General features: G+C 44.0%; 1 protein-coding gene across 3 annotated transcripts in view; it reads right to left on the reverse strand.

The window, feature by feature from the left end:
- The window catches only part of STAT6 (signal transducer and activator of transcription 6), a 230,140-nt gene that overhangs the window by 120,774 nt on the left and 88,509 nt on the right, over nucleotides 1–20,857 (reverse strand). For all 3 annotated transcript variants that reach the window (XM_063427273.1, XM_063427268.1, XM_063427260.1), the window contains one exon: nucleotides 14,319–14,495. In XM_063427273.1, coding sequence (XP_063283343.1) covers nucleotides 14,319–14,495 — 177 coding nt within the window. The remainder of the gene's footprint in view (nucleotides 1–14,318; nucleotides 14,496–20,857) is intronic.

Raw genomic sequence — 20,857 nt, forward strand, 5'->3', positions numbered from 1 at the left:
AAGGGACTGACAGTGGGCAATACATTCAACTAAAAAAGGCCTGATGAGGGGGACTACTTAACACACCACTCCTATCTGGTGGCACATTAGATTGCACGCGCAGTGCCCCAAATTTGAAGTAGGAGGACCAACTGATAGGAATAGTGCTACTTAACACACGTTATAATAACGCAGAGAGAGGCAACGCGTTATATATATATAGTTATTTTCTATATAAATCGGCATTTTCACAAACAGGAAGTCTAATCTTAAAATCACATAAAATTAATAATGTAAAATACAATAGATAAATTCACCCAGAAGTTTTTATATAGTCGACAGACCTAAGGTAGATAGCCAGAATCTCTCTGGACTAATCAATTAGATAGTTGAAGGTGAATTCCATATTAAAAATTTTAATAGACCCCAAATTCATATTCTAAGGCTATATCTTTCTTTCGGATCAGGAATCGGGAAGTGATTTTACAATACAAACCAGTAGGAACAGTCGTGGATAGAGATCTGAGGGACAATTTTACATGACTGCTGTCTAGATGACTGTACCACCCACCCGGTGCCCCCCTTTCCCAATGACACACAGAGACCGTATAAAGTTGGGTAAGGGCATCGGCCACAGCTTTATTAATTTTCCATAAATACTGTCAGCTGTTGGGGTGATTGCCCAACAGACAGGTCTATCCCCACAAACCATGAGTCCATGAGCAGCCTGCCTCCGCCATCAGCTCCCAACAGGCTGCGACTCCCCAAGCCTCCTCGGCAACTCCATCACTTCTGCCTGCGCTGGCCAGGACTCCCGCATGCTGTGACAAAACAAGAAAAGACAACCAACAACAAGCACCAGAAACAAAACCCACCTTCCTTCAATAACCAAATGTCCTAAGGGCGGGAGGGCGGGAAAGTCAGGATCCCTGCACTTCCAAGAGCTGACTGGTAAGTCCCCTCCCCTCACTGTCCTTATAACTGTCTTCCATCTTAGCAACTATGTATCCATATATCCCCCTCCCATCTGCTCTTCCTTTAAGACTCCTTATCCTAGCCGCAGTCATGTCCCCCCTTCCTTGTCAGTCCAGGGAGGTGTCTTGACTGCTGTCTAGATGACTGTACCACCCACCCGGTGCCCCCCTTTCCCAATGACACACAGAGACCGTATAAAGTTGGGTAAGGGCATCGGCCACAGCTTTATTAATTTTCCATGCCAGCAACATAAATACTGTCAGCTGTTGGGGTGATTGCCCAACAGACAGGTCTATCCCCACAAACCATGAGTCCATGAGCAGCCTGCCTCCGCCATCAGCTCCCAACAGGCTGCGACTCCCCAAGCCTCCTCGGCAACTCCATCACTTCTGCCTGCGCTGGCCAGGACTCCCGCCACCGCGATGACGACTTCCCCTCACGCCTCCTGCCGTCATCGCGCCCCCCGCCGACAGCGCAGCCTCAATCCCACTCTGCAAACCCGTGTTCAGGATGTCCAAACCTATCTCGTTTAAGTGGACCCCATCCCTCCTCATTAAGTTCTGGTTCTCCCCTTCCAGCTCCACGTGTCGAACGACCACCCCACCTAGCCGCCGGACAAATTTCCCCACTGCAATGTTCAGCTTGCGCCGGCTCTTCTCCAAACCGCGCGAGTGCGGCAGCGCGCGCCAGCACGGCCTGGAAACCACCTCCGACCAAACCAAGGTCATGTCCGGAAACAGCGCCATGCACCTCGCCAAGTCGTGCCGAATCGCGTGGAGAAGGTCCACAGTCCTGGAAACCCCCAAGTCGTTCCCGCCCGCATGGACCACCACCACCACCGGCCCTGACACAAACTTACGGAGCTCCACGAACTCAGGATATACTTGCTGCCATCGGAGGCCCCTAATGCCCTTCCACCTGACTCGGGCCACGTCCACTGAGAACCCCAAATTTCGTCCATAGGCCCGGTCTTCAGCTCGCCTAGCTGCCCAGTACACGTAGGAATGCCCTAGTATCCACACGTACCGGGGCCGCCCACCTACAACGAGAAGAGGGTTACAGCATATGAGGTCGGACATAAGACTTAAAACGCCCCGACTCCCATCTTCCAATGCGTTTAATGCCCGCAGCCGAGTAACCCAAAACACTTGCCTGGGTAGCCGCCCCAATCCGAAAGGAATGGGCCGAAAACCCTTGACTTTCCATACCACCCGCGGCCAATGCTCTCTTCAGCATTGCCGAGAACTGATAGCGTGTTAGGGGAGACCCATCCGCGTGAGCCAACAAAGGGCCTCCCCGCTCCGGGCGCACCTCCAGAAAATCGTGAAAAGCCCCGACAGGACAGACGACATCCCTCGTGGCCCCTAAACGAACCCAGGCACCCCGGGCCGCCTGGTCCGTCTTAGAGCGCCGCACAAAAATGTCAACGGAGGAAGTAGACCACCGCACATCCGACAATGCCAAAGGCGAGGCCTTCCCCTTGCTCGGGGCTACCAACTCGCCGATGCGAAAGGCTCCAAAAAAGCAGACCGAGAAGGCTACGCGAAACAACTTCGATACATAATCCGAGCCACAGACCCGCGGCAAGACTAAAAAGAATCCGCCGCAACATTTCCACCGAAATCGGACGACGACGATCCGGGCGACGCCGCAGTCGCCACCCCTTCACCACCCTCTGGATCCCAAATTCCTTAGTAACATCCCGCCAGCCCATAAATCGAAACAAGAAAGACAGGGCAGCCAGCGCCTTCTCCGCTACTGCGCAAGACCTACCTCTCCTGACCAAGTCATCCAGCAACACAAGAGTCGCCTCCGTACGTCCCATTTCCGTGGATACATCCCCGTCCCGTGCTGCCGACAGCCACTGTTTCCACACTGCCCGGTATGCCTTCCAGGAAGCCTCCGCCAAGGAGTCCGATACCAAGCCCATCAGGCCTCGAAATCGAGCTTCCATAAGGAGTCCGGACACTGCAGACCGGTCCGCCGCGCCTCCGGCGCTGCCTCGCGAAACCGTTCCCACTGCAAGCGAGACAATGCATCAGCCACCACATTTTGCACACCTGGGACATGTTGCGCCCGCACCCAAACATTAAACTGAAGACTAAGGAGCACGAGGTGACGGAGAAGAGCCAACACTGGAGGGGACGAGGAGGACGATCGGGCAATCACATGGACCACACTCATGTTGTCCGTGTGAAAGACCACCGTGTGATTTCTCAGCTCCTCACCCCACAGTTCCAGGGCGACCACTATCGGAAACAGTTCCAAAAAGGTCAAATTCCTTCGAAATGGGGAAGACTGCCATTCCTCCGGCCACTCCCCCGCGCACCACTGACCCCGAAAATACGCTCCAAAACCAACTGACCCCGAGGCATCGGTAAACAGATCCAAGGCAGCATTGGTGGTGGCCTCCCTCAACCAGCAAGAGTGCCCGTTGTAACGTCTGAGGAAGGAGCTCCACACTGCCAGATCCGCCCGAAGGCGCCTCGTGATCCGAATGTAATGGAAAGGTTCCTTCACCCCCACCGTGGACAAGGACAATCTACGACAAAATGCCCGACCCATCGGTAACACCCGACATGCAAAAACCAAGTGCCCCAACAGGCCCTGCATCTGACGCAACTGAACCTTCTTGGAACCTTTGACTAAGTCCACCAACCGCAGCAACCCCTCCAACTTCTCTTCCGGAAGCCGGAAAACCATTCTCTCGGTATCGATTTCAATACCCAAGAATGAAAGGACCAACACCGGGCCAACCGTTTTTTGTTCGGACACAGGAACCCCGAACTCAGCCGCCACCCGCCGGAATGCCTGAAGCAACGCTGTACAATCCTGGGAACCCGACGGACCAACAAACAAAAAATCATCCAGGTAATGTGTCAACGAACACAAACCCGCAACTCTGGACGTGACCCACTCCAAAAAAGAAGAAAACAGTTCGAAATGATAACAAGAGATAGCGCAGCCCATGGGCATACACATATCATAATAGAAGCAACCGTTAGCGAAAACACCCCAACAAGTGAAAGCAATCCGGATGAACCGGCAACAAACGAAAGGCCGATTCAATGTCCGATTTTGCTAATAACGCCCCACGACCGGCCCGCCGCAGGAGGAGCAATGCCGAGTCGAAGGACGCATAACGTACCCTGCACGCATCCCTGTCAATGTCATCATTGACCGACGACCCCGAAGGGTACGAGAGATGGTGAATCAATCGAAAAACTCCCGGATCCTTTTTGGGTACCAGACCCAGCGGAGACACCCTCAGGTTGTGGAATGGGGGGGAATCAAAGGGGCCGGCCATGCGGCCCCGTTGAATCTCCGCCTCCAACTTTTCTTGTAACAAAACCTCTTTTCCCCGCGTGGACCGAAGATTGTCCGCGAACTGGCCCTCGTCCGACAGCACAAAGGGAATCCAGAAACCCGTTGTGAAACCGTCGAACAAGAGGCTGGCAACGTCCCTCTTAGGATACTGGACGAGCCATGGACGCATCTTTTCCACGCTCACTGGAGTCCTCTCTGCGAGGAACGTCGTCCTTACCAGAGCCCTTGGAGGCAGATGGTCTGCCCTTCTTGAAACAACGGAGAGCCGGGTGGGCTCCCCCACAGTGGGCACACTCGTGCCGGAATCTGCAGGAGCTAAACCACTTACAGTGGCTCTCGTTGAAGAGCCAACAGACTCCCTTCCTCTGACCTGCCGACGTACCCGTGGGGACGCCGGCCGCCCCCGAAAAGGGAGAGGGTCTACACGGGGTCATAAGTAGCAGCCACAGGCTGCCGTCCTGCACCCCAAAACCCATACCCGGACACGCCGCCATCTTCTGGCGGAATTGCTGGTCGTATTTGAACCAGCATTGCCCTCCATAAACCTTGTAGGCGCCCCAAATTAAGTCCAAATAACCAAATAAAGAGGGGGCCCTCTCAGGGAAACGGCGCACTAGTACGCTGGCAAAGATATTAAATCCTTGCAGCCAATTACCGAACGTACGCGGGATAGCCTTACCCTTTTCTCCCTCCAATTGTTCGCCACGTCGCGGTCTGTCCACGGACTCCTTGTCTGGCGGAACGAGAGAAAGGAGATCCACATACTCACCACGAATAATCTTCTCTTGCACCTCCGCTGGCACATGTAAACCTAGGGGAGCCAGTTCACACCCTGGGAGAAAGGAAACCACCCCAACCCCATGACCCCTCAAACTATCCGCACTACCGGGACCCTGAGCCCCTAGACCAGTACCCCTGGCTTGCCCCTCCACTAACATCCTCAGCAGGCGCAACACCTCGCTATCCTGACCTGAACTCCCTGCAGCACCCCAGGCGCCTGCGCATGCTGACTCACCAAATGAGGGGAGGCGCAGGGGCCGTCCTCCTTCACCTTCTCGCTCCTCCTCAGACTCCTCCTCCTCACCGGACTCCCCCTGGAGCCTCCCAGCTCCCAGAGGGGCTGCAGCCGACACGGCCTCCCGACCGCCGGCATCCTGGCAGTACTGCAATCTTGGGGCTGCCGCCTGATCCGCGGCACCCCATGAACCGGCCGGTCCTGGGGACTCCCATCTCCTTGGGGCTGCTGTCCGGCTCACAGCACCCCTATTGCCGCCTTCTTCCGCCGGCGCTTGTGGTCTCCGGGCGCCCGGCGTCCTATTTCCGGCGCGGGCACCCACTTCCGGGTTTTGCCCGTCGCCAGCTGCTGTCGTCATATCCGGCGCGCCGGCCGTGCGCGACCGGCGTCGTGACGTCACTTCCGGCCGCGCCGGAAGAGAAGGTGGAGGGCTCCTGGATCTTCCCGCCGAATCGCCATCTTGGAAATGGCTGCCGGACGCAGCCGCAGCTCTCACCTGGGACCGGATCGCTCGGGGGGACGACACCAGGCTCGGCTCCACATTCCCAGCCACTCCAGCTCGCCGGCTTCTTCGGCCTTCACGACCTCCTCTCACCGGGCTGGGAGACAGTCGCGACGGCGGCCTTGAACGCCTGGCCCGCCGCCCACCTTCCACAGGTCGAGCCTCTTCACCGGGGACGCCATCCATGCCGGCCAACACCTCTGCTAACGAGCCTGCACCATGTGCAGCCCGATAAGCCTGCAACAGGGCCACCAACGATTCCTGGGAAACGTCCATCACTCTCAAAATTCAGGAACAGGTAAGTATAAAACTTTTTAAGAATAATGTCTATAATATTTTTTTTTTTTTTTTTTTTTAAGGGGTCAGCAAAGAAAGACAGATGCAAATCTGAAAATCTGAAAGTCAGGATCCCTGCACTTCCAAGAGCTGACTGGTAAGTCCCCTCCCCTCACTGTCCTTATAACTGTCTTCCATCTTAGCAACTATGTATCCATATATCCCCCTCCCATCTGCTCTTCCTTTAAGACTCCTTATCCTAGCCGCAGTCATGTCCCCCCTTCCTTGTCAGTCCAGGGAGGTGTCTTGCTGTAATTGGACTTTATTTCGGTTTCCAAGGGCTGGTGAGCTGACTCACCTTGATTGTTTTTACTATGTTTTTATAATCAAGAATATATTTACCCGATATCCTGGCCACAAGTTGATCCTATGGATCCCATGTACTCTAGGGGCTGATCCTCCCTGAACGCTACAGCCACGAGTGGTGCTTTTACCACTCCTATCTTATAAATGAGATACTTAAAGCTATTTATGCAAGTATATGCACATATCATTTTGTTGGTCACATATACCACTTTTTGCATGAGAAGTAATATTATTAATACACCTAGTATGCACCTAGGTTTGTTACACGGATGCTGATTGTATTATATATTGAATAGAGGTTTTATCCTTTAAAGACACCTATAGTGAGTTTTATATTCATTATTGCGCATCATCACTTATTTTGTATTACTATATCTTTCTTTTGTTAGAGAGATACAGAAAATGGAAGTCAAAGAGTAATTAAAATTAAAAATCTAAATTATTGTAGAAATGTATTAGATAATGGGTGTTATATTAAAGTCTATATTTAGACAATTGGGAGTTACAGTGTTAAGTTTAAACATCCACTTTATTTTTTCTTGTGCTTAAATGATTTACTGTATCACTGCTTCTCCAATGGCCTATAAGCTGCTCAATTCCAAATAAATTAAATTTACATTTCCCATTGTGCTTTTCTATGAAATGATTTGAAATAATGTGTAATTTAAAAAAAAAAAAGAAAATGTGCAACGCACGGGTACAACTATAGGGTTGTTTTGCCCCAAGTTATGCAAATTGATGTCATATTGGAAGAGTAAGTATATTTTTCCCAAGTATGAGATAGGCCCAAAACTTGGTCCTTTCTAAAAGGTATATTGATGATATTTTTATTATTTGGCAGGGGTAGTCAAAACTACGTCATTGATTTTATTAAAGAACTTAAAAATGACTGGAACATACCCATGTTATTAGCAAAAAGTGATTTTAATTTTTTTTAGCTTTAGAAATTTTTATAGAAGATGGACAAATTAAAAGCAAGACTTTCTTTAAAACAGTCAACGTTAATAGTTGTAAAGATCTTAATGGTTATAATTTTAAACCTTGGCTGAGTAATATTCCCAAAGGCCAGTTCTTTCATTTAAGAAGGAACTGTACCGATATGAGTGACTTTGAGAATCGAGCCAATTTTTGATTTTTTAGAAAAAGGTCATAAAAAAGTTTTAAACACAGTATATCACTCAGTAAAACAACACGATAGGAAATAATTATTACAGTATCCAGCAAATATGTGAGGATAAAGAAACCCTGCTTATTTTTAACTATAATACTAGGTATAAAGACGTATGTAAAGTATGCTGTTTTCTCTTAAAACAAGACAATGACATTAAGGAGTTTATAGGTGACTGACAACCCTAGGTTTACATTGAGAGGGGAAAAAAATGTAAGCAGCTTTTAACAATCAGCTTTATAGAAAAATAAAAATCCTTTAAAAGTAATTTTAGAGAACAAATTGGTTTTTATTACTGTGGTAAATGTATGGGTTGTAAGGTAAGCCTAAAAAGAAAGGAGAATTGAGAAGTATAGACTTAATATAACACCATTTATCTAAAACGTTTCCACACTTTTTTATTTAATTTTTTAAATTTCTTTATCTGTTATTCCTCAAATTCAATTTTCTACATCACTCTAACAAAACAAAAGATATAGCCTTAGCATACATTTTGGAATAGCATTAGAATATGAAAACTGGATCTATTAAGATTTTTAATATGGTGTTTTTTACCTTTGACTATCTAATTGATTAGTCCGGAGAGATTATGGATATCTACCTTAGGTCTGTTGACTATATAAGAAGCTCTGGGTGAATTTATTTACTTTATTTTATTTTCTATTATTAGTTTTACGTAATTTTAATATTAGACTTCCTGTTTATGAAAATGCCGATTTATATAGAAAATAACTATATATATATAACGCGTTGCCTCTCTCTGCGTTATTATAACGTGTGTTAAGTAGTACTATTCCTAACAGCTGTGCCGTCTCTAGGCAACACATGGTGATTTCACCACACGTCACTTTACGGCAATTAACACAACGATCCGCAATTTGCGGCTTCACTCACATGGCAGATTGGACACACAGGGAGCACTTGGTGATTGGGTAAGTTTAACAAGCGTTCATGTATATATTTGAGGTTTTTGTATATGACAGCATCTTGATAAAGACCGTTAGACGGTCGAAACGTCGATTTTTTTTGCGTGCTATTTGAATACAGGAATTTGATTTACCAAATCCATGGAGTGCTCTCATTTCTTGCTTTGTTTATAGTATTTTGCACAGAGAAGCACCTGGTATGTATTATTATTTGGGAAGAGTGCCAAAAATTGCATAGTTTCTATATATATATATATATATATATATATATATATATATATATATATATATATATATATATATATATATACGGACTGCCTGGACAGATTTCTGACTTCTAATATGTTTAACTTAATGCCCGTGAAGGTGTATAAACTGCTTCAGAAGGTTTAGGGCATTTACCATATTAAATTCGGCAACCATAATGATTCCAGAAGGAAAACGGAGGGACATTATTGACATGGATGGAAATCGGAGGTGGCACATGACAATGTCACGTGTATTCAGTGTGATGATATATTACAGGGACAGGACAAGTTTGAACAGAAGACTCATAGGAAAGACTAAACAGGAAAAATTGTGCAAACTCGGCACGTGGATGTCAGCTTTAAATATAGGGACTATGGTTTCTAACTTTATACACTTTGAGAATGACCCAGTTGGGGTCGAAACGCGTCAGTGCGGCTGTACTTTATATTGTGTTTTTATTCTTCATTTAGATATTATTCCCTCTGTGTGTTTTATACCTATTGTATTTCCAAATAAAGCATAGAATTATTGATAGTGGAAAAGGTTCCTAATGCATATTTGGATGCAGTAATACCTACTATGGTGGAGCAACAAGCAGGGAAAGATACTGAAGCGTGACAGAGAATACATTTTCACAAGCCCATACGTTTAAGTCAGTTGTAATTGACTCCGACCTATGTTGCCTTTTTGTAACTTTACATCCTACACTAGTAAACTACAACATATTTACTCCAAAGAACGGTAAAGATGTTATATATCTTATACTTTGCACTTGTTTTTTGCATTGTATTTATTTGTTGTGGGAGGTGACACAACAGCAGGTGTTTTTATTGTTTACTGTTTGGCATTTTTCACCTCTGCACAAACAAAAGTATTATTTTATTTGTTACTATTTAAATACCTGCATTCCCTATATTCAATGTAAAATATAAATGTAAAAGGTGAGTTTACTCACCTTTATTCCAGCACTGCGCAGGTCTGTCGTGGCTGCCCACCACCACCCTGGCATAAAATCTGACATTCTTAGCCAATCCAATGCTTTCCCAAAGGAAAGGCTAATGGGCTAGAGTGGCACAACGCTGCGCTCCACCAATCAGCATCTTCTCATAGAGATGCATTGAATAAATGCATCGCAATGAGGAATGTTCAGCACATCCATGCACATCAGTGCTACACATTGTTTACCTCAGGTTTGACTTCTTCAACAAGTGGGGAAATTAAGAATATTTAATCAGTTGGTAAATGTGGATTGGTAGATTAGCTGACATTAAATCATAAGTCTGTTTTAAATAAACATACTTAGACTTACCGTATTTTTCGCTCCATAAGACGCACTTTTTTCCCCTCAAAAGTGAGGGGAAATGTCTGTGCGTCTTATGGAGCGAATGTGAAGCTTAACTTACCTGTCTTGTAGCGTGGAGGCAGCACAGCACTCACCGTGGTACAGGAACTTCAATTTCAGGTTCCGGTTTCCGGCGGGACTGAAAGGAAGTGCGCACTCAGTGTGCACACTTCCTTTCAGTCCCGCCGGAAACTGAAATTGAAGTTCCTGTACCGCGGTGCATGCTGTGAAGCCGGCCCACGCTACAAGACAGGTAAGTAATTATGGGACAAGGGGAGGGGGCCAGTATGGGAGAGGAGAGAACACTATGGGAGGGGGGGGAGACTATGGGAAAGGGGGGAGAAGACTGTGGGGGGAGAAGACTATGGGAGAGAGGAGAATACTATGGGAGAGAGGAGAAGACTATGGGGGAGAGAAGACTATGGGAGGGGGGAGAAGACTATGGGGGGAGAAACTATGGGAGGGGGGGGAGAAACTATGGGAGGGGGATAAGACTATGGGAGAGAGGAGAAGACTATGGGGGGGAGAAGACAACGGGAGAGAGGAGAAGACAATGGGAGAGAGGAGAAGACTATGGGAGGGGGCGGGAGAAGACTATGGGAGAGAGGAGAAGACTATGGGAGAGAGGAGAAGACTATGGGAGAGAGGAGAAGACTATGGGAGGGAGGAGAAGACTATGGGAGGGGGGAGAAGACTATGGGAGGGGGGAGAAGACTATGGGAGGGGGCGGGAGAAGACTATGGGAGAGAGGAGAAGACTATGGGGGGGGGAGAACACTATGGGAGAGGGGAGAACACTATGGGACAGGGGAGAAAAAAAATATTCTGAACAAACTGTCCCATAGTAAGAAACACTATGGGACAGTTTGTTCAGAATTTTTTTTTTTCTGTGTTTCTTCCTCTAAAAACTAGGTGCGTCTTATGGTGTGGTGCGTCTTATGGAGCGAAAACTACGGTAATATGATATAATATATATCATATGATCTACAGCAGGGCTGTCCAACCTGCGTCCCCCCAGATTTTGCTGATCTACAACTCCCATGATTCCCTGGCTATCTGTTTAATTGAAAGAATCATGGGAGTTGTAGTTCAGCAACATCTGGGGGGCCGCAGGATGGACAGCCCTGATCTACAGTAATTTAAAATACCCCTCTACACAAGATAGAAAAATTACACCTCATGTAATGGTAAAAAATTATTAGCAAGCTGTCAAAACTGCCAAAGCTTGTTCAGCAGTAATTTAAGTGAGAAAAACTATTTATGTAGGTGTTTCACTCTGGAGGAATGGGAAAGAGTGTTGTAAAACAAGGTCTGCATTGTATGTGTTTTATCTTCAGAAGCACTTTTGATTTGCGAAAAGGAAGATCTCCAGAGAGTGTATTGTTCCAGAATTATGTTTCAATAAAAATGTATTCCAAAATGAATTAACTGCATCTGCACCAACAATACTTTCCATTATATAGTTTTAAAGCCGAGTGGACATTTTAATCTTGCTCTGCACTTGTTTCCAACTCTGCACAGAGCATTGAATTTGGCTGCTTAATTAATCATTAATTATTAATTAATTAACACCCTTTCAGAGCTTATCAATTTTAATTATTAACTTTGCATCTGCTAAAGCACTGGGAAAAATTGCATTTCAATATAGGAATAGCACTCAAGGACTTTTAGGTCAAGAAAATGTAAAGTTAAATTAATTTACATAGTTACATATGCTGAAATTCAAGTTCAGCCTTCCTTACATTTGTTTTTTGCTGTTGATCCAAATAAAGGCAAAAAAAAAAACCCAGTTTGAAGCACTTCCAATTTTGCAACAAGCTAGGAAACAAATTCCGTCTTGACCCCAGAATGGCAGTCAGATTTATCCTTGGATCAAGAAGCTATTACCCTACAGTTGAAAAATTATATCATTGGATATTCTGTTTTGCAAGTTTGCATCTAGTTGCTGTTTAAAACATCTGTACGGACTCTGATAAAACCACTTCCTCAGGCTGAGAATTCCACATCCTTATTGTTCTTACGGTTAAAACATTTTTTGTCCTTTGCCTTAGACAAAATCTTCTTTCTTACAGTCTAAACGCACAACCTCGTGTCCTATGTAAAGTCCAGTTTGTGAATAGATTTACACACAATGGTTTGTATTGGCCCTGGATATATTTGTATAATCTTATCATATCCCCTCTGAGGTGATATTTTTATAAACTAAAGAGGTTTAAATTTGTTAACCTTCATAGCTAAAATGTTCCATTCCTTTTATTAATTTTGTTGCCCGCTTCTGCACTTTTTCTAGTGCCCTAATATCCTTCTTTAGAACAGGTGCCCAAAATTGCACAGCATATTCAAGATGTGGTTTTACCAGTAATTTATAGAGGCAAAATTATATTCTCATCCTGGGAAGTAATGCCCTTTTTCATGCATGATAATACCTTACTAGCCTGAGTCACTGCTGATTGACATTGCACATTGTTGCATAGTTTGTTTTCTATAATAATTCCCAAGTCCTTCTTATGTTTTGTTAGCCCTAATTCACTTCCATTAAGGGTATAAGTTGCTTGTGCATTCTTTACGCCAAAGTGCATAACTTTGCATTTTTCTACATTAAATTGCATCTGCCATTTGAGTGCCCAGTCCCCCAATCTAAATCCCTCTGTAGCAAAGCAATATCCTGCTCACATTGTATTACTTTACAGAGTTTTGTGTCATCTGCAAACACTGAAACATGACTTTCAATGCTTTTTTCAAGATAATTTATAAACATGTTAAAAAGAAGGGGTCCCAGAACAGAACCCCGAGGGACACCACTTGCCACCTCTGCCCAGCTTGAAAATTTACCATTAGTGACAACTCTTTGTACTCTATTTTTAAAGGACCACCATAGTGCCAGGAAAACATACACCCCTCCCACCGGGCTCTAGGGTGAGGAAGGGGTTAATCCCTTACCCTTTTTTCCAGCGCCGGGCTCCCTCGTGCGGGGGACTCTCCTCCTCCTTTCCCCTCTGAAACTGCTATGTTTACAGCAGAAAAGGTTAATCCTAGATGGACCCGGCACCCAGACCACTTCATTAAGCTGAAGTGGTCTGGGTGCCTATGGCGGTGCTTTAAGCCAATGTTCTACCCAAGAACAAGAATTTTCATCTAGACCGATTTCTTTGAGTTTGAACACTAATTTATTGTGTGAAACTGTATCAAACGCCCTGGCAAAATCCAAATAGATCACATCCACTGCAACACCCTGATCTATACTTCTACTTACTTCTTCGTAACTTAAAGTTAAATTCAATTCCTACATTTCTATGCCGGATTAAGCACTAGGCCATCAAAACTATAAAAATATTACCAAACAGTGCACTTTCTCTTTATATATTATATATATATACATATATATACAAACCCTATATTATATATATATATATAAAAAAAAACACACACTCTCCTTTTACAGTATGGAACAATGGTTTTCTCACAGATATATCCATAGGAGAACTGAAATCTAGTTGATTCAGTATCTTATAAGAGTGCAGTCCTGAGTCCCAAGTCCCAAGTGTATTTCTGTATAATCGGCTATTGTATTTTGAATGCTGCAAGGTTTATTATTTGTGTTAGCATTTCCCTTCTATTAATATATATTTTGCTTTTATTACATATTCATGATAATATGGAAATTGTGTAAAGCTTGTTGCGTTTTGGTTTCATAAGCAAGTCCATAAGAAATGAATATAGAGTAAACTCATGTGTAATGTTTGTAGTGTGTTTTAGTACAGGTGTCTTTTTGTTTATAACCAATTGATCCATTTGCTTATTTGTGTGTTAAAGTGTGAACGCATACCCATATGTGTGTGGGACCTGTATGTACCCATCACACCTTTTCTGGGACACCAGATAAAGTCCCAAAAGTATGAACGCATGAATGAAACAGTGAATGCAAGATCTTTCCTAGTACCATGAGCAGGCCTGGCTCTCAACAGAAACAAATGGTGTTCTCATGGGGAACCACAACAATATATTTTATAAAAATCGGAATTACTGTTAACTTAATTTTCAAACATGATATTATTTTGTTGTTGATGGTTAGAAAATTTCAGTAATGAATAAAGATGTCTTCTACAGCTGTTTTGGAAAAAAAAAAAAAAGTAAATAAACCATTACCTAGTTACCATATAGTCTCTTTTGTCACCCAATCAAACCCAACCTTACCGTTTGTAAGAGTGCCAAGTCCTGCACTGGTTTGAGGAAGCCTATATTTTCCTTTGAATGCTTCAGTTGCTGCTGTATAAGCGATGTCTGATTTATTTTGTGCTGTAACATCATGATCCGAAAATTGAACTGCATTTCCTCTTGTTTTTGGGAGAAGGTCATCCTTAGACGCGGATACTAGAATAACAAGAGTAAGGACAGACATTATTTGTTTAAGTATCTATAAATGTATAACTATCTTGAAACCTACAAGAGATGTAAAGAAAGATGTTGTTTAGATGACATATGAACACCAGTCACTAGCTCTTTGCTTTGATCCTTGCTTAACTGAAGGACTGTAGTTGTATAATCTTTTTGAGCATTTTCCTCTAATACAGGGGTTCTCAACCTTGTCCTCAAGGACCCCCTACCAGTCCAGGGTTTAGGGATTACCTGGGTGTGTCTAAGGTGTTTAGAAAAAGAAAAAAAAAACACCTTAGAGTCTAAGGTGTTTTTTTCCCCTTTTTCTAAACACCTTAGACACACCCAGGTAATCCCCAAATCCTGGACTGGTAGGGGGTCCTGAGGACTGGGTTGAGAACCCCTGCTCTAATACGATCTTTTATTTTCCCCTAGCCCATAGCTTGGATAGGGATGTGTGTTTTTGTGACCGTGTACAATTTATTAAACAACTCAACCTCCAACCTAGTGGTAGTACTGTTGGAGGATACAGACTCTCTGAGAATTGTAGTTTACCAATTTGGTGTTGCATTTTTTTTTTTTACTCCCAGGCAAAGGGTAGTCTTGGCAAACCTAACTAAGTGATTAAATGATTAATATACCATGTCCAGTAGAGACTCATCAAAAGAGATTAACATACCACCAGTGTTGCTACAAAACCTAAAGGCTGTTGGCACTGGTAAGGGCTAGCAATGATTACTTTCCTGCTGCGGAGTTAACTGACATTTTCATTTAGATACAGTACAAATACACTTTTCAGATAAGTGTAATACATGAAAATTGCATTGTACCTGTCTCTTTATTGATTGCAATCATCTAGACTGTAAGCTCGTTTGAGCAGGGTCCTCATCAACCTATTGTTCCTATAACTTGTGTAATTGTTTTATTTACTGTTCAATTTACCCCTTTTTCTAATATTGCAGAATAAGTTGATGCTATATAAATGCCAAAAATAATAATAATAGTAATTACATACATCATTGGTGGCATTCAGGAAGAGATGTTGAGAGCCCAGGGCATGTCATAAAGAATGCCCAGCATGTGCAAACCTCAGACAAGCTTGCAAGAGTTATTCACTAACGTGAGAACTGAAAGCGAAGTTTACATTTAGGGCCAACATAGCCAAATTAAAAGCATAGCTGAATTCTTCCAGGTTGGCTATTTTTTTTGTTATTCTTTCTTTATTCCCCTTACTCGTGAGTCCGAGAAGGGCATATTATTGCGGTACAAACATTGTAAAAGAAACAAGCATATTCTGGCATTTGGGGGTGAGTTGGGGGATTTGTGTATAAGAGAAATCACTAACGTCTGGTATATGTGCTCAGATCTAAGTGTGGTCCGCGGCTCGTGCGGTATATGTCGGTGAGGGAGCAGTTCTCTCTGTGAGTGTACTCAGCCTGCGGGCATGTTCCCCTCAGTAAGTGGAGGGATGCTCCAGAGCTTAGGCCGTGGAGCCAGTTAAGGTCTGATGTGTCTCTTGAGACTATCTCGTTGGTGCCGTTCTATTCTGTGGTTGTCATGTGGTGTGGGCTGACGTGTGGCTAGAGAAATAGGTCAGCTGCTTGGTGTATGCCCTGGATCGTGTGAGTGATGTCTCCATGTTGGATTTGTAACATCCAAGGTGACCTCCATCGGTAGCTGATCTCTTTGGCTCTGAGCTGTGCCGTGAGGGGCTGTAGAGATCTCCTCCACTGCATGTTGTCTCCCGTGAGGTCGGCATAGAAGGTGAGCTGCATGTTTTCAAAGAGGAGTGGCATGGCCCCTCTCAACGCGGCCTGTACTGTTATTTTATCTCTGAGGTTGGAGAAGCGTGCCACAACTTCTCTGGTGGCCGACGCCAGTGCCCCTCATGGCTTCGGCACCCGGAATACGCCTTCAAAGGTGATGTTCTTCGCCTGTTTAGGTGGCAGGAGAGTACCCACCAGCCTTCTCATAAGGTGTGGTAGCTCCGCGTTCGGGATCTCTTCCGCCAGCCCGCGCACCTTCAGGTTAGCACGGCGTCTGGCGTCTTCTGTCTGTGCGAAGCGCTGCGCCAGAGTGGCGTGTTGTAATTTCATTGCTTGTACCTCAGATTCCAGGGCCTCTATTTTCTGTGTGTGAATGTCTGACTTTATCTCCAGTGTTGTCAGGCGCCCAACCATCCCTGTGAGGTTGGCCCGGAGTGCAGCCACATCTGCCTGCAGTGTTTTCTGGAGGTCATTAAACATCTCCTTCAGTGTGGCTGCTGTTACCGGCGTCGGGCCCGGGTACCGAGTGGGACCGAGTATGATTGCAGCGGGGGTATTAGGTCCGCCGCCCCTCTGCTTTGCAGGATCTCTTCAGACGAGTCAGAGTAACCCTCTATGTCGGTGGCCATCTTGGGCCCATAGGCTCCCTGTGCCCGGAAGAGAAATTCTTCAATATTCCTGCCTTCCGATGATTTGTCTGCTCTCTGCTTTTTGGTCTTGCGACCCATGGTAGTTTTCTGTAATTTCCCCTCGATTTTCGGGCTATTTTGCCGTGAAATCTCGCCTTTTCTGGCTTTTTTGGTCGGAGCTCATGAGGCATGCGACTGCTCGTTTTCATGCTTGGCTCCACCACGGCTATTTTACTCTTAAATTTGAAATTTGCTTTAAATTCTCACTCTAGTGAATAACGCTGTTAGTTTGCTCCTTTAGCTCATTTCTAATGTCACTAATTAAGCATGCTTTTTGGATGTCTGTAATTAAATGCCATAGAAGAGAAGTATATGCTTTGCTTTCTCTGCAAGAGCCTCCATTGACTCACAGCATTACAGGTGGTGGGGTTAGAGAACTTGAACTTAATGCACAACACAAGTTAAGCAAAACACTACAGAACTCAACAGCAGCATGCAAAAAAAGACAAGTGGCTGGCAGCTATTGCTGCTCAGTCCCTAATCCAATAAAGGAGGACCTGGTACAGGCCCCTCATGCCCCCATGGTGGAGCACCTAATAGAATAATTAACTGGGGGTGTCCCCCTCCAGGTTATGTGGAAAAAAATGAATGGAGGACATAATGTTCATGCTAGCACCCACTTATTGGTGGTGGGTGTGGGCCCTAAATACTATAGTGGGGGTGGACCTATTGTCTCCCACATGCCTCCATTGGGGACTGGTGGGGCATTAAATAATAAAGTGAAAGAAAAACAACCACAGAAAGGTTGATTTTAGCCGTCAATGGGTGGGGACTGAGAGGGTACAATAGGTCTACCCCCAATTATTATTTAGGGCCCAGACCCAGCGCCAAATGATAGGGCTGAGGGGTACAATACGTCCACCCCCACTTTAATATTTAGCTCCTACCCTACCTCCCGCCCCACCCAGCCCTCACCTGCCACCGCTGAGTGAGGGCTGGTTGAAGGGTGGGGACGATGACAATAGGTCCATCCCCCACTTAATTTAGGACCTAACCCACCACCAATGGGTGGTGGCTGGGGGGGACAATACATCCACCCCCTGTTATTATTTAGAGCCACCAACTACGCAAATTGGTTCCCCCCCTTTAGTTTAACAGTCCCCCCTGCCACCACCAAGACAATTTATTAATATGGTGCTTTGGTCCGCCAAGTATATTAGAATAAAAACCCACTAAACACAATTTAGCCAAATATCTATGCAGTTTTAAAATACTAATAAATCGGTCTAATCAGGTAACGTGAGCCAGACAAATGCACACCTTAATAAAGGAATATTTCACCAACAACAATTTAAAAAATAAAAGGAGAAATTAACAGAAAAACCTAACTACTCACTTTGATGGTAAAGTAACATAATTTTCTGCCCGGGGAGACTGCGGGAAGGAAAGATGGTGTCCTACTCAAAATGAGATCTTGGCCCCTAGTAAGCACACTAACTATTTGCCCATCAATTAGATTTATACCTCCTTTATTCATATCAGGTTTTTCAAGTGGGCCCCAAGATGGTGTAGGTGGAGGGCAAGGCGTACCTATAGGAACAATTAGTGACCTTCCCCTTGTATTTCAGACCAACATCAATCCAAATAGAACATTTTGAGTTAATCTCCTCTTTTGCGCTTGCCACAGAAATGAAAATTGCATCTATGACTTTGATGCCATTTTTCCATTCCATACATTTTTAATATTTATCACCTAACACAATGGACTTCCTAATTCCTTCCAAAAGGCTTAAGCTGCTATATTTATACTCTTTTGGTAGGTAGCTTTCTCCATTCTAAATATGCACTAAAGGAGGTATGATTGTTCATTTGTGGGCTATTATTAATGTTTCTTTAGGATATGACACTAAAACACAATAGTTCTCTTATTATGCTAATGTTCATTAGCACATCAAAATAACCCACTATAAAAGAGGGGATATATGTAAATGGTAAATTAGCTAGTTAATTTACATTGAAGCTAGACTTAGAGTCAACTCTAGACTTAGAGTCAACATTTCAAACCTTGCAGAGGCTCTGGTTGACATCACAGTTTCAAAAGAGCAATTCATGTCTTAAACCTTCTGACATCTATCACATTCCTATAATTCCATTATGCACACTAGGCACTACTTGATCTGTTTTTTTTGTTGTTGTTTTTTATTTTTATTTTTTGGGGGGGGGGGGGGGCAAGGGGGGATTTGTGCAGTATATTATAGAGCGCATCAGGGTGCCAAGTCTTCAGCCCCACCATGTAAATACTTCACAAACTGCCACTGGTCCTGACAGTCCTGACTGTCTTGATAAAAGTCCAGTGGGACTGAAACGTCGACACTCTGTATCCAAACATTTGATGCTTAAATAAAAAGCACTATTTGAAATACAGTTTGAGTCCTTTGAGTGCTCTCCATCATGATATCATACAGATTTAAGCCGGGGATTGCACCAAGGTAACAACAAGACTGGGAACTGTGAGTGCAGGACACGTGGATTTGTAGATATATATATCAGGATAAATATATATATTTAGCAGCACAGACATTCACACAATGTTTGCTCATTGTTACTGCTTAGCAAATGAAACTGTGATATAATCTAATCTAAAAAAATCATGTAATCTAGTCATATTATGAAGGCACATTTAGAAACTGTGTGTGTAATACTTGTGGTGCGGTTATGAATATATGCAACTTTCAAGATCCTCCTCAAGGCTGGTTTACTTTTTAGTAAATGTAGACCTGCAGTTGTGCTTTTACTCTACAATCTTATTTCACATTTGGTCCAAGATAAACATATACTGATGATTACTCTTGATCATGGATTAGTTCAATGCCAAATGGTTACCCAAGTAAGAGGTAACCTCAGTGTTTTTTAAGATAAACACATGTTGCATTTGTAGATTGGCCATATAATGCTGTACACATGTACCTGTCACAGATAGATAAAAATATTCACAATATACATTTACATTTATTATTAAAGTGACACTACAGGCACCCAGACCATTTAATCCCATTGAAGAGGTTTGGGTGCAGCGCCCCTGTTCACTTAAACATGCAATGTAAATATTGCAGTTTTTGGGAAACAGCAAATGTTTACATTGAAGGGATAAGACTGCCTCTACCAGGCACTTCCCAGAGATTCACAACGTTTGACTTCATGAAATGACTCTGTATGTTCTCACTCTTTGCATGAGAACGGACATCCAACGTGTTGATAATCCCCATAGGAAAGCATTGATGCAATGCTTTCCTACAGGGCAGGCCTAATGTGCACGTGTTGCTTGAGAGGCATGCACACTTGGTGCCCCATCAGCTGACATCAGAGGGGGGTGACCCAGAACTGAGGGTCACAGACACTGGAATCTGGTTAGTGCAAAAATAATTTTTAAACCCCCTCCTCCCCCGCTCCCAACGATAGCCATTTTCAATTGTACAACAAAAAATGAAGAATTCTGTCTTTATTCCTTAATGGCAGTCAGATTTGTCCTTGACATACTTTTTATTTAATTATATCCATGAATAACTTTTATGCCTTTTTTTAAAAATATCTATAAATTCTTATATTAATCTTGCATATTCCCTCTGCAGCGCCTTTTTTTCTAAAAACCAAACAAAAAACAAAATGTCGTTTTCTAACTTTTCCTCGTAACTAATGTTTTCCATCTTCCTTGTATTTTTTTTTTTTTTTAATATCCTTCTTTAAAACATGTGCCCAAAAGTGCACCATATATTCAAGGTGGGTTCTTACCATTGATTTATAAAGAAGCAAAATTATATTTTGATCACATGAATCAATACCTCTTTTTATACATGAAAACCCCTTACTAGCTTCTGCAATGGCAGATTGGAATTGCACATTGTTGCCTAGTTTGTTATCTATAATAGTTGCCAAGTAATTTTCCTTTAATGCCCAAATCAACCCC

This window comes from Pelobates fuscus, chromosome 1, assembly GCF_036172605.1.
Source record: "Pelobates fuscus isolate aPelFus1 chromosome 1, aPelFus1.pri, whole genome shotgun sequence".
Lineage (NCBI taxonomy): Eukaryota > Metazoa > Chordata > Amphibia > Anura > Pelobatidae > Pelobates > Pelobates fuscus.